General features: G+C 63.3%; 1 protein-coding gene across 3 annotated transcripts; it reads left to right on the forward strand.

Annotated features, from left to right (window-relative positions):
* The first annotated feature begins 222 nt into the window (after window positions 1–222).
* TCEA3 (transcription elongation factor A3) lies at window positions 223–9,511 on the forward strand. 3 transcript variants are annotated; one of them, XM_082494289.1, is made up of 15 exons: window positions 223–457; window positions 2,168–2,230; window positions 2,368–2,473; window positions 2,787–2,934; window positions 3,237–3,305; window positions 3,526–3,594; window positions 3,714–3,794; window positions 4,098–4,175; window positions 4,275–4,429; window positions 5,221–5,276; window positions 6,307–6,462; window positions 7,152–7,298; window positions 7,405–7,476; window positions 7,619–7,656; window positions 7,691–9,511. In XM_082494289.1, the coding sequence occupies exons 1-14, from the start codon at window positions 389–391 to the stop codon at window positions 7,625–7,627; spliced, it is 1,278 nt and encodes a 425-aa protein (XP_082350415.1). In that variant the 5' UTR covers window positions 223–388; the 3' UTR covers window positions 7,628–7,656; window positions 7,691–9,511. The 3 variants fall into 3 exon arrangements, with proteins under 3 accessions (XP_082350415.1, XP_082350414.1, XP_082350416.1); XM_082494288.1 differs by having other exon boundaries at window positions 7,619–9,511; XM_082494290.1 differs by lacking the exon at window positions 3,526–3,594 and having other exon boundaries at window positions 7,619–9,511.
* Window positions 9,512–13,351: the final 3,840 nt, after the last annotated feature.

Below are 13,351 nucleotides of genomic sequence, written 5' to 3' on the forward strand. Positions count from 1 at the left end.
CTCCGGTGGGGACAGACGTGCGTCCCGGTGCACCCCGCTGCGCGCCTCCCCCCACCTCCTGCAATCGTGGCCCTGCCTGGCGCTCTCAGCTATATTTAGCCCTTCCCAGTGCTATTTCGCCTGCCTGGCAGGAGTTTATAACTGGCCAGGACAGCCCCACCTCCTTTTTGCTTTCTCTCCTTTCCCTTCCCTTTCTTTTCCCCCTTTTTTTTTTTTTTTTTTTTTTTTTCCCCCCTCTCCCTCCGCTCTTTTTCCGCCGCTTCGCACCCCGTCGCCCTCCCACCTTTGCCCGCAGCCCCATGCTGGCAGCGCCCGGCTCTGCCCGCTGCCGCCTTGCTTTGGCTCCACCGGCCACCGAAGCCCGGCCAGCGAGCGGCCAGCCGCCGGCATGGGGCCCGCCGAGGAACTGGTCCGGATTGCCAAGAAACTGGATAAGATGGTGGCCAGGAAGAGCACGGTAAGGCGGCCGAGCCCCTCGGCGTGAGCGCACCTGTGTGTATTTACACGTGTGTGTGTATTTACACGCGTGTGCATATTTACACACGCGTGTTTGGACGTTGCAGCGTGGCTCGGGAGGGGCGGGGGAGGGAAAAGGGGGGGGGTTTTGCTCTTCACCCCCTTTTTTCCACTTGTCGGTCACGGAGGGGCTCAGTGGGTCTGGAGGGTGCTGAGCACCCAAAGGTGCCACCAACACCCCGGGGTGCTGCCTGCACCCCCCCTGCCCTCCCCCCCCCAACCTCGCGATGTCAGACGTAGCACCCCGGGGGATTTTATTTTGCCTTCAATTTGGGGGTTTCCAACACCCCATGGCTCCCGGCTGTTGGGATTTGGGGGGCAAAGGGACATCGGGAGGGGGGGGGGTCTGGCTGGGGGGTGTGTGTGACAGCTCCAGGACTGCGGACAAACGTGGGTGACAGGTGCTTGGCCACCGGCCCGGCCACCAACACCCGATCGGGGCCAGTGCTGTGGGCTCAGCCCCATGCAAGGGAAAACACCCCCGGGGGGGGGCCAGGGGGGGGCATGACCCCCTCCCCAAACCCCAGACACAGCCCTGCCTGTTGCACGAGCACGTGCAAGCGTGCAAAGGGAGGGGAGGGGGCCGAGCGGTGGCTCCCGGGTGGCTTTGGCGATGGTGAGCCGGTGGCAGGGGGGGGTGGGGGGGGCAGGATCTGGCCCTGCCACCCTCTGTGCCAGGTGAGGATCCACGCGGGCGTCCCGGCGAGCGGCGTTGAGCCCGGCCCTTAAAGTTAATATTTGACCATTTTCGCCGGCCTTTGCCCCGCCAAGGTGCAGGCTCACGGGTAAGGGAGGGGGGGGTGGGGTGGTGGGCAGCCCTGCCATCCCCCCCCCCCAAATTCGGCGGCTTTTTGGGATGCCAACGCTTGGAACCGAATCGGACCCCATAGGAGCTCTGCTCCCCCCCGGGAATTACCCCAGGAGGAAGGGACCGATCCTGCCCCCCCCTCCTGCTCCGCACCCCTGTGCCGGCGGCGGGGAGGGGGACGGAGCGAGGGTCCAGCCGCAGTACGGGGACGTGCCCAGCACCCATCACTTGCAGAGGACATGTACCGGGAGGGTCTGATCCAGCCCCTCATGGCGGGACGGGGGTCCAGGCTGGCGTGGGGCTGTGTCCCCTGCCAGGGGGTTACCTGCGCACTGGTGTCTGCGACTGGGGCTCTAAAAATACCACACAGGAGGAGGAGGAGGAGGAGGAGGAGGAGGGCTCGGTGCCGGGGCTATGTTTAGCCTCGGAGCCGCTGCATGCCCAGGGTCGGGCTGAAGCCCCGTGGGCACGTGTCCCACGGACCCTCGCACCCCTGCGTGGGGACACTCGGGTGTCCCCCAGCCCTCCCCGGCTCCCGGCAGCCCCAGGTTTCCTTACAGAGGGATTTTCCCGAGCTTTAATGGAAGCTCCTGCTTCCTAACTGGGAGACATCACCCTGCGCTGGGAAGATCCGTCAGGATTTGGATTTGGGGGGGCGGGGGGGGTTTCCACAAGTGCATCGCTGTGGAGGGTCAGGCGTTCCCCGGGGACCGACACAATCCCCTTGGGATCCCGCTGCCTGGTGCTGGAGAGAGGGAAGGGGGGATGTGGGCTGCCTCGGTGTGGCCCCCCCCCATTTCTCTCCAGCATCTCAAGGGTCCCCGTGGCCTCTCCCCCCTCTAGGAAGGGGCACTGGATCTGCTCAAGTCCCTCACCGGCTACACCATGACCATCCAGCTGCTCCAGGTGAGGGGGTCTGGGTAGGGGGGCAGCAGTTGCTGGTGGGGGGACACCCCGTGGGGTGGCTTGTCCTGTCCCCCCCCCCCCCGCCCCTGCACTAGCTGGCACATCTCTAAGGATGCGTCCCTGCTCTCCGTCCCCAGACCACGCGGATCGGGGTGGCCGTCAACTCGGTGCGGAAACACTGCTCGGATGAAGAGGTGGTGGCCTCGGCCAAAATCCTCATCAAGAACTGGAAGCGGCTGTTGGGTGAGCGATGCCGGGGAGAGGCAGGAACCCCCCCACTCCCCAAGCCCCAATCCTCCCAGGCCATCCCAGCACCCCAAAGCCCTGATGGGGGTCGGGGTGGGATCAGTCCCGTGCTGTAACCCAGTCCCGCCAGGCGATGCGTGGGCTTGATGGATTTTCCAAGGGCTCGTTTTTGCTCCAGGATGGAGCGGTGTAAATCAGTGTGAGCCCCCGCCAAGCGCTGAGCATCCCCCCAGCCATCCCCCCACCCTGGGATGTGGCTCCCCAGGTTCTGGTTGGGACCGTGCCTTTGACAGCCGAATCCTTCCCCCAGAGCCCTCCACCACCCCGAAGAAGGAGAAGGAGGCGGATGGGGAGAAGGAGAAGAAGGAGAAGGGGCTGGATTTTTCCAGCTGCCCCAACGAAGGGGCGAAGCACCCCAAGAGCCCGGCTGAGAAGCACAAGGAGAAGCACAAGGAGAGGTGGGGGCTCCTTGCCCGCTCCTGGGGGCCACCAGCCGCGGTGGCCAAGGCATCGGTGGGGCTGATGCGAGACCACCCTCCGCTCGCTCCTTACGAGTTTTATCCACCTCTGCCTGTCCACGGGTGCCGGTGGCACCGCTGGAGAACCAAAGGGCAGCTGCCGGCAGCCGGGGCAGCTTTTGGAGGGGGGAGGGAGAAACGGCATTTTTTTTTCATTTAATTTCTTTAACGCTATTTATTCCTTAGGCAAGGGGTATTTTGACGGTGCTTATCTGACCTTGCCCCGCTCTCTTTGGCCCTAGGAAGCCCAGCAAGTCCGGTTCTCGTGCCACCACCCCCCGGGCTCACCCTGCCGACTCCAACCCGGAGAGGTACACGCCGAAGGGCACCCCGACCTTGGCGCCGGGCACTGCCAGCCTGGGGGAGGCTTTGCCGCCAGTCTGGGGGCTGCTGGGGCTCGGGGATGACTTGGCCGGGGATGGGGGGTGCAGATGGGTGAGGCAGGATCCGGCTGCCCGGATCCCAGCGGGGGACGCTGGGGCCAAGCTCCCTGAGAGCATCTCTCCCTTCCTTTGGGCTTCTGCGGTGAAGAGAGTCCAGCAACGGCCGGAGCCCCGCTGCGTCCTCGAAGAAGTCATCTCTGGATGGCAAAAAAGAGAGGTGGGTGGGTGGGGGGTGGGAGAGGTCAGACCCCAGCCCCTTGCTGGGCTGTGGATGGGGGTCTGGACCCACCGCCCGGTCCTTATCGCCACCCTCTGATATGGGGCTCGTCCTGCCAGGAGGGACTCTGCCGACTCGAGGTCCTCCACCACCTCGGCCATCTCCTCTTCCTCCCCGCAGAAGAGACCGTCAGGGGAGCGGTAAGGAGGGGGTGTCCCTGGGGATGCTTTGGGGATCGATCCCCTTTGGGGATGCTTTGGGGATCGATCCCCTTTGGGGATGCTCTGACCATGGGACCCATGTCCGGGGTGGGTAGACGTGGCTGGGAGCCCCTCATCCTGCCACGGGCACTGGGACATTCCCCATGAGGAGCAAATCCTCCCCTGGGAAGAATCCTGTTGGCTTCCAAGCGCTCGTGTTGATGTGCTGGTGCCTGAGGTCCTGCCACCGTTCCCTGTCCTGACAGTGTCACCCCCACTGTCCCCCTCCCGTGCCGCCCCCAGGAGAGCCTCTGTGGGCACCAGCCCCTCGCCAGCTCCCGCCGGCTCCCGGAGAAACTCCAGCGACAGCAAGGAGGAAAGGTAGGAGAGACCCATCCCACCACTGTGGGACCCCCGGCAGGTCCCCTGGGGCTGCGCCGGGACCCGGGCGCCTGCCCATCCTCCTGTGTGTCCCTGCAGAGCCAACAGCGGCAAGGCCAAACCGGAGACGCCGCGGACCCCCACCAGCCCCATCTTCTCCCCCAGCCCCTGCCTCCTGGCCCCCTGCTATCTCACGGGGGACTCGGTGCGGGACAAATGCATCGAGATGCTGACGGCCGCCCTCCGCATGGACGGTGAGTGGGGTTGGGGGGTGCTGGAGCCTGGGGGATGCTGGAGCCTGAGGAGTACTGGAGCTGGGGGATGCTGGGGCTGGGGGATGCTGGAACTAGGGGTACTGGACCTGGGGATGCTGGAGCCTGGGGGATGCTGGAGCTGGGGGATGCTGGAGCCTGGGGGGATGCTGGAGCCTGGGGGGATGCTGGAGCTGGGGGATGCTGGAGCTGGGGGTGGTGGTGCAGGAACTGGCTGCCCTGGGCAAGCAGGCAGCTTTAAACCCTGGTTTCATCGCACATGGCAAAACAGGGAGGAAAGAAGCCTCCAAGCTTGCGCAGAGCTGCGGGATCTCAGCATTGCCCCAGCCAAGGTCCCCCCAGTGGGTTATTCAAAGGGGCAGCAGGTAACCCATCATCTCCTCCCTAAGCTACTGGCCCAAACAGGGCTGTTTCTCCTACGGGATAGCCTTAAGAGAAGCAACCCTACAATAACAAGCGAGGCTCTGCGTCCTGGGATGCCCGCAGCCCTGCAGCAGCAAACTTGCAAACAAACGGCAGCTGTAGCTCATTCCTCACTGTTCAACCCCAAAATGAAAGAGGAGGAAGTTGGTAGGGTCTCCAGTAAGGGGCTGGATGTGGAGATGGGTTCTTTGTAAGGTTTAAGATGGGTAAAAATAGGTTTTTTAGAGCTGGGGTGCCTGGAGCAAGTTGAGGGGGAGAGGTGAGGGTTTTTTGGGGGGGTTTCTTGGTGCACGGTGAGACCTGGCTGGTTTCATCTCTGAAAGTCACCCCTTGGCCTCTCTGCCCTTTAGATGACTACAAGGAGTTTGGTGTCAACTGCGAGAAGATGGCATCGGAGATCGAAGACCATATCCTTTGGGGGGAAGGGGGGTGACGACGACTGGGAGTCCCCAGGCTCCATCTCTTGGGGGACACACATGCAGGCTCAAGAGCAGTGGGACAAGGACAGAGGGTGGTGGGGACAAGGACAGAGGGTGACAGGCTCTGCTGTCCCCGTTGCCTGCAGAGGGAGCCCAGACCCCAGTTAGAAGCTGATGCTGATGCTGATGCTGATGCTGATGCTGATGCTGATGCTGATGCTGATGCTGATGCTGATGCTGAGCAGAGCATCCCCAGGGCAACTGGTTCCGGGGGTCTGTGTGTCAGCCCCAAATCCCTCTGCTCAGGGACCTGCCTTCATCCTTGGGGAAATAAAACCCAAATCCAGCCAAGGTCTCTTTGCTGAGTCTGCTGTGGGAGCCCGTGTCTCTTGCCAGCCCCGGTCCATCGCAGTCCCCAGGCTGTGCCACGCTGGCAGGGATGGAGCCACCTCCATTCACCTCCAGCTCAAGGCTTGGGGGTCTCCTGGCAGCCCCCCGAGACCGGGACCAGCCCCGCGGTGGTTCCCCCTCCTGGGTACGCTGTGATTTTTGGTGCCTCCCACGCTCTGGCCATGTTTACCTGCAGCCTGGTGGGACCTCCGAAGCTGGGACCTCAGTCCATCTGCCCGCATCCGCGCAGGCAGCCGGTGACTTTTTGGCCAGCCTGGGAGGAGGAGAGCGAGCTGAGCCTTCTGCACCACAAACTCACGTCCCAGCACAGGACTTGGTCACCATCCCTGTGCCCCAACTGCCTTTGGGTGTCACAGCAGGGAAACACAAAGTTGGTTTCCTCCCCACATCCCAAGTTGTGCTTCATCCTACTGAGCCCAAGGAGGGTGAGACCCCCCCACACATGGTCCCCCCGGGAGCAAAGCCCTGTTGGGATCGGCCACCACATGCATGTGGGCAACTGGCCCTGGTGACAATCAGCACCGCCGAGTCCGGAGCAGCAGTGGGTGCCCATGGCGCTGGCATCCCCCCACCTCGTCCCCTTGATTCCTTGACGGACCCCCCCAACATATCTTCCAGGAGCTGAAGAGCACGGACATGAAGTATCGCAACCGGGTGCGGAGCAGGATCAGCAACCTGAAGGACCCCAAGAACCCCAGCCTGCGGAGGAACGTGCTGTGCGGGGCCATCCTGCCCAGCCTCATCGCCCGCATGACTGCCGAGGTGGGCGGCGGGTGGGGGGGGACGGGGACACGGGGCTGGCTTTTGTGGACCACATCCGTGCTACCTCCGAAGGGGGGTGAGATGCGCATCCCCCCGCCTCCGCTCCCGGTGCCCAAGGGCTGGCTGGGTCTTGGCTTGGTGGTGTCCACACCGCACTTGTCCCAGCATCTCTCCTTCCCACCTTGGTGCTGGCTGGGGCACGAGGAGCGTCAGAGCCGGGTGCATCAGCAGGGGGGGGGTGGCAGCTAAAAAAGATCTGGGTACTGCCTGGGATCTCCCCAGAGCCCTGTAAACCTCCCCAGAGCCCTATAATCCCCCCCTGAGCCCTGTAACCCCCCCCCCGAGCTCTGTAACCCCCCCCCCGAGCCCTGTAACCCCCCCCGAGCCCTGTAACCCTCCCCCAGAGCTCTGTAACCCCCCCCCAAGCCCTGTAACCCCCCCAGAGCCCTGTAACCCCCCCCAGAGCCCTGTAACCCCCCCCCAAGCCCTGTAACCCCCCCCCGAGCCCTGTAACCCCCCAGAGCCCTGTTACCCACCCCAGAGCCCTGTAACCCCCCTGAGCCCTGTACCACCGAGCACAGAGAGCAGGATCAATCCTGGTCCTGGAGAGGATGGGGAGGGCGCTGGACCATGGGGGCTTGCACCCTGTGCTGGCTTGGCTGACCCTGCCGGGCCGGTGGCGGTGGCAGGAGATGGCCAGCGATGAGCTGAAGGAGCTGAGGAACACCATGACCCAGGAGGCCATCCGGGAGCACCAGATGGCCAAGACGGGTGGCACCGTCACCGACCTCTTCCAGTGCGGCAAGTGCAAGAAGAAGAACTGCACCTACAACCAGGTCAGTCCCGCAAAGCCCCCGGGGTTCCCCCCCTGTCCCCAGGGGACCCCGATTCCGGGGGACGCCAGAGGGGTCTCCGCTGACCCGGCCACCCGCTCCGTCCTAGGTGCAGACGCGCAGCGCCGATGAGCCCATGACGACATTCGTGCTGTGCAACGAATGTGGGAACCGCTGGAAGGTTTGTACCCTGGCGGGGGGTATCCGGGTGCCCCAACCCTTCCCCAGCTCCGGGGGTGGGGTGGGGTGGCAGAGCCCCCCGAAACGGTGCTGGGGACTGAGTGAGGGCTCACCGCCCGCCCCTGGTTCTGCTTCTCCTGCAGTTCTGCTGATGGCGCTCAGCCATGGGGCTGGAGGGGACGCGGTGCAAGATGGGATGCGATGCAAGACGGGATGCGGTGCAAGACGGGATGCTGTGACGGCCGCATCGGGCAGCCAGGGTGGGGAGGGAGGGTGATGGGGCGGCGGCGGTCCCCACGTCCCGGCTCCCCGTTTCCTTGCACCGGGCTCCCTCGAACATCCCGGGGAGCCGGGCTCCAGCGGCGGGCGGGTTTGCTCGGGAAGACCCCGGTGAATTCAAGCAGTTCCTCCCTGTGAATACCTTCCATTTGCTTGGGCTGTGCTGGGAGCCCACTGGGAACGGACACGTCCCTGGAAAGGGAGACCGGTCTGACCTTGCCCTTCCCTGGAGGAAAGCTGGACTTGGATGATTTGGGGGCAGGTTGCCCCATGGATGTGGGGCTGTGCCACTGTCCTGGGGGCCGGGGGGTAAGAAAGGGCCATGTTTTGCCCCCAAATATGTTCTTCTTCACCTAAGCGCATGCAGTGGAGGGGACACGGAGGGAGACAGGGGGGTCGCTGCGGTGCCTGGGTGCCGAAGGGATGCCACTGTGTCCTTCTGCTCCGTGACACAGTGACATGTCTTGAGGGCACTGTGTCCCCAGGAAAGAAGAAGGGATGGGGTGGGGGATGGGGAGAGGAGCAGGGGGAAAAACTCTCCAGCTGGAGCAATAAAGGTGGGAACTGCCTCTGTGGCACAGATTGTTTTTTGAAGGGGGGGGTTGGGACCTGTGCCTTGGTTTGCTCGTGCCTCGTGGTCCTTCCAGAGCCCCCGGCCAACCCCAACGCGTGTCTTGGATCCGTTAGCCCCCATCTTGGGATGTAACAGCGGCTTGATGCCCACCCATCACCTACCTGGTGATTAAAGACCTTTAATTAAGGCCAGAGCGGCTTCTTGGCTGGGTCTGGACGCTGACGGCTGTCCCCGTGGCATGGCAGCACCTCCACCCACAGCCGGGAGGGTTTTCCAGCAAAAGGGCATCAGGGACCGGCCGGGAGATGCACCTTTGGCTGTAGGAGGAGCGGGATGGAGCCTCGTGGCACCGAGCCCGTCCCTCGCCGCCACCGGCTTCACCCGGCGGCTCTGTTCGGCGGCAGCGAGATGTGACGGGGACGCAGGTAAGGTCACGGTGACCGGGGGGGGACGGGGACGGACCGTGGAGGGGGGACGAGGGTGTGCTGCTCCCGCGCCTGCGCGAGCAGAGGAAGACGGTGGAGCTGTCGAATCGACCGATGGTTCATTTTTTAATCTTGGGCTGAAGAGCGTATTTTTTTTTGCCCGGGCAGAGCTGAGGGCAGTTTGCACCCAGATTTGGGTGATAACGCCCTCAGTCTTTGGGGGTCCCGGCAGCCCGGGGGAAGGGTCGGACACCCCTGAGAGCGTGTTTTGGGGCCGCGGTGCTCGTTAGCGCGCCAAAGTCATTAATAAGCCGCCAAGGCAATTATTTACACTTGCAAAGTGCGTGTGGCTGCAATTAAGGGACGGAGTGGGTTGTGGGGGAGGAATAAAACATCGGCGTGACCTTGCGCGGCGCCGGGGAGCGCAGGACGGGCGGCACCACGCGCGGGACCCGGGCTCACGTCCCGTCCCCAGAGTGCAACGGGGCACACTGGGGTGAGACGAGGCTGAAACTGGGAGATTTGGACCTATATTTTTTTGCAGTCCAGCCAGTAAAGGTGTCTGAGCAACACCGGAGGCAGCCTGGCCCCACTTTGTCACGGAGCTGCTGGCACCCCCACGTGCCCTTCTGTCCCTCAGGGGACGTGTCCCCAAGGGAAATGTCACCCTGTGCACCCCCCGCCCCCCCAGATCTGGGAAATCCCAGAGGGGGAAAGGGAGCAGGGAAGGAAACTGGAGAGCTGGGCGCTGCCGGAGGCTCCCGCGCCATCCATGTGAGGGGGTGTCCCGTCCGTCCCCCCCCCCCCCGGGGAGGGCTTTCCCACCCGCCTGGGGCCGGGGGAGCTCCTGGTCCCGAAGGATGCTCTGGTCTCTGGGGGGGGGATGCAGGATTCGGCCCCCTGCAGCACAGTGGGTGGGTGGGTGTCACTGGGGCAGGGGACAGCGAGGGGCTCTCTGGCATCCAGCTGTTTCCAGGGGTTGAAAGGGGCTCCAGGTGACTCTTGGGGACAGTCCCCAGGGCTGAGCCTCCGCCCCACTCCACGGGGAGGGCACAAACAGGCGTATGCGGTACAAAAACTCCATTCCCAGATTTCCAGTCCCCCAAACTGGGGGTGGCTGATGGCATTCAGGGTCTGGCTGAGCCCCCCCTCAGAGAGATTCCCCCATCAGCCCCATAGGTGCCATATCCCCGGGGGCTTTCCCCTCTCTCCTCCGCAGGTGACGGTCCCCTCCTCCCCTCCGCATCCCCCCGCCTGGCCAGGAATAAGCGCATTCTTGCCAACGCTCGGCCCCGGAGCTCTCTCTTGAACTTTGGGGGAAGTGGGCACTTCAATTTTGATTTTTTTCAGCAGCGCTCGAGAGGTGTAGCCGCGGTGCCCTCCCCTGCCCTTCTTCTGCCCGCGCGGCCTCTGCGGCCGCGGAGGCTCAGACGAGAGCCCTCAAGAGCTCCCGGGGCTCTGTCGCAGCCCTGGGCTGAGCCGAGCTCTTGGGAGAGGTTGGTCGGGCTCCACCTGAGGCTCTTCGTGACCTTGCAATGATGGAGAGGACCGTTCGGTCCCCCCCAGGGGATGCTTTGCCCCCCCCAGGCGCTCCATGTTCTAGATGCTCTGAAGCTTCAGCAGACGCTGCTGCTTCTTCCTGCCTGTCCCCACGTCAGACGCTAAATCCTCCGTGTGATGGAGGTGTTATTTTCAATCTCCAACCTGCAACGCTTTAAACAGCCCCACGGCGTGTCCCTCCCCAGCCATGTCCCCCCCATGCCGCTGCGGTGATGGGGATGGCCACCACCGGTGCCACCAGACCCCCATCCCGTCCCTGTGGCCACACTCGGGGGACACGTCTGTCCCACGGGTGCAGAATCCGTCACGCAGACGCCTGAGCATCCCCGTTTTGCTTTGCGACCCCGGCTTGCCCAGGCTCCGAACGCCCCCCCCCCCCCCCCGGCCCCGTCTCCCCGACTCGCCCGTGTCGCGGGGCTTCGCCGCTGCCCTTCTCCCCCGCAATTTTTTTCCAGCCTTGACAAAAAATAAAATAAAATAATAAAAAAAGAAAAAAATCAGCGCTTTGCTGTTCAGCGGTTTCCGTGGCAACCCCATTTCCCCATCCTCTCGCTCGCTACCTCGCTAACCCCCCCCAAGGTCCCGGTCGCCAAAGGACGGTGGCGATTCCATGTCCATAGGGATGGAGCGGGAGGTCGTGGGTCCTGACGTCCCCCCGGGATGGCTGGTCCTTGGGGGGACCCTCGGCCAGGGCTCGCTGAGTGCCTGGGCTGGGTGGAAAGGGGATGGAGCAGCCGGTGCTGAATCGTGTCTGAATTGAACTGAATTAATGCAGTGCCGGAGCGGGACTCTACCCCTCCGTGCAGGTCCCCGCACCCTACCCCAACCCTGGGCTACAGGACCCCTCTCAGCACCGAGGAGGGGTCAGGCCCCTCCAGACCCTCTCTGGGGTGATGCCATGGCTGCACAGCCCCCCCCCCCCTCCCCCAGGAGACCGGCAGTGTTTTGGGGGCTACATCTGGCCCATGGGAGCATCTCCGGGGCTGTCAATGAAGCCCAATCCTGTGCGTGCCGTGGGCTGCGGCGTCGCAATTTGGCGCGCGTCGGGATGGCTGAGCGCACGTCACCTCGCCAGCAAAGCCCCACGCGCGCGCGTGCTGCCAGGTTTTGAGTCCGGGGTGAGAAATTTGGGGGGGATGGGAGATGGCGGGGCGCACACCCACCTCTCACCGAGCCCCGGGTTGGGGCATCCGCTGCGGTGCCGAGCGCGGGGTGCTGGGCTCACCCTGCACCGTCAGGGCTTGCAGATGAGTCCCGGAGAGGGGACGCGACAGAGTGTCCCCCCCCCCAACTCACGGATGGACCCGAAGGGTTGTGTTCGATGGGAGTCTGACCTTCATTAGGGCTGCCCCATAATTAGCCGTCAGGTCCTGGTGACCCCCGCGCCACCCCGCGTGCCTTGCAGCGGCTGGAAACCCAAAGGATATTCATCCGTAGCTTCATCAGCTGTTTTGTTTTCCCTCTCCTTAAAGATGGGGAGGCTCTGCCCGATGTTCCCACCGCAGACCCATATAGGGATTGTCTCCTCCGGTCACCGGCACCGGAGCAGAGCATCTTGTCCAAGTGACACCTTTACTCCTTATCCGGCATCACGGGAGCCACCAACGCGCTCTGCTTTTAGCCTTATGGTATAATCCTGCTCCCTCCTCCTTCGCTTCAGGGCTGCTTGAATTTGCAGTAAGGGAAGAAAATGTGCATTAAATAGATTAAACTGACCCTTCCGTTTGCTCCAGCCTCAGGAGGGACAAGCTGAAGAGGCGCCCAAAGAAAGGATTTGCCCTCAAAAATCAGAGCAAAGCGCCAAAGTGCTCTGCGAGGGCAGAGGGAAGACCCGAGACAGCGGCTGCGATAAAAGCTGAGCGATGCACGAGGTGAAGAACAGACCCCCAAATCCCTCATCCTGGCTGCCCGAGCCCCCGTATCCCCACTTTTCGGAGCCTGAAGGACTCACAGACTTTATTTCCACTCCTCCAGCTCCTCGCTCGGTGCTAACGTCCCATCTTTTTGGCGGGGCTGGGCTGTTTTTCCCCCCATCCGTCCCCGTGCAGAGGGGTTTACTTTGCAAGCTGAGCAATCAATAGGTGTATTGATCCACCCGGCACAGGCGCTCGCCGCCTCCCCACACCTCAAAACCCCCCCGCAATATTTATCTGCGGGCTCCCGGCGTGACCCGCTTTGCCGTTGTCGGCAGAGAGGATTCGGCTCTCCGGGGAAAACCGCCGGCGCAGAACAGTATCGCATCGCTCCCGCCGTCCCCACCGGCGCTGCTCCGAGGGGGTGATGTCCCCGAAGTGATGCTCGGCTAGAGGGGGGGGGGGGGGGGAACAGGGGAAGGGGCCAGCCCCGCTCAGGAATTGAGCCGATTTGTTTTATAAAGCAGGAAAATGCAGCATTGGGTTTTGTTTTGGTTTTTATTTTGGGGGGGGGAGGCAGAAATGATGTTGAGCGGGGTGGGGGGAGGCCAGAAAACTCCCCGTTTCCCCATCAAATCAGCCCCGGTGAGCTGGGAAAGGCACCCACTGTACCCCCCCCCCCATTACAAGGAGCCATCAGAGCATTGCTGAGCTCGGGGACACCAACAGCTATTCCCCAAACCCCAAAGGGGCTGCTCAGTACCCCCAAAGCCGACCTCCCCCCCCCCCCCCCGGCTCCAGCCGGGAATTTGATGCTAGATGTGAGCAAGACCTTATAGAGACCCTATATTTTTTTAGGGGGACCACGGCTGCCGCGTCTCCTTCGAGCCGTGGCTCTGTCGGAGCCTTTCGAGCACTCAGCTGTTCTGCTGATGAGCTTTTTGGGGGGCTTTTTGTTTTAATTAAACCCCCCAAACTCGGGTTTTCCCGAGCGGAAGGGGTATGGGAGGATGGGGGGTGCGGGGATTTGGGGCTGGGTCCCGTGGGTACCGCCTGTCGGGGGATGCGGAGGTGCGGTGGGTCCCTAAATGCCGGGAGCAGCCGGGCAGGGCTGTACGGGGCAATCACAGCAGGACTCCCCGGGCAGCGAATTACCCGCAAATATTGCTAAAATAGGGGAGAAAA

Source organism: Vanellus vanellus (assembly GCF_965231255.1).
Source record: "Vanellus vanellus genome assembly, chromosome: 22".
NCBI classification, from domain to species: domain Eukaryota; kingdom Metazoa; phylum Chordata; class Aves; order Charadriiformes; family Charadriidae; genus Vanellus; species Vanellus vanellus.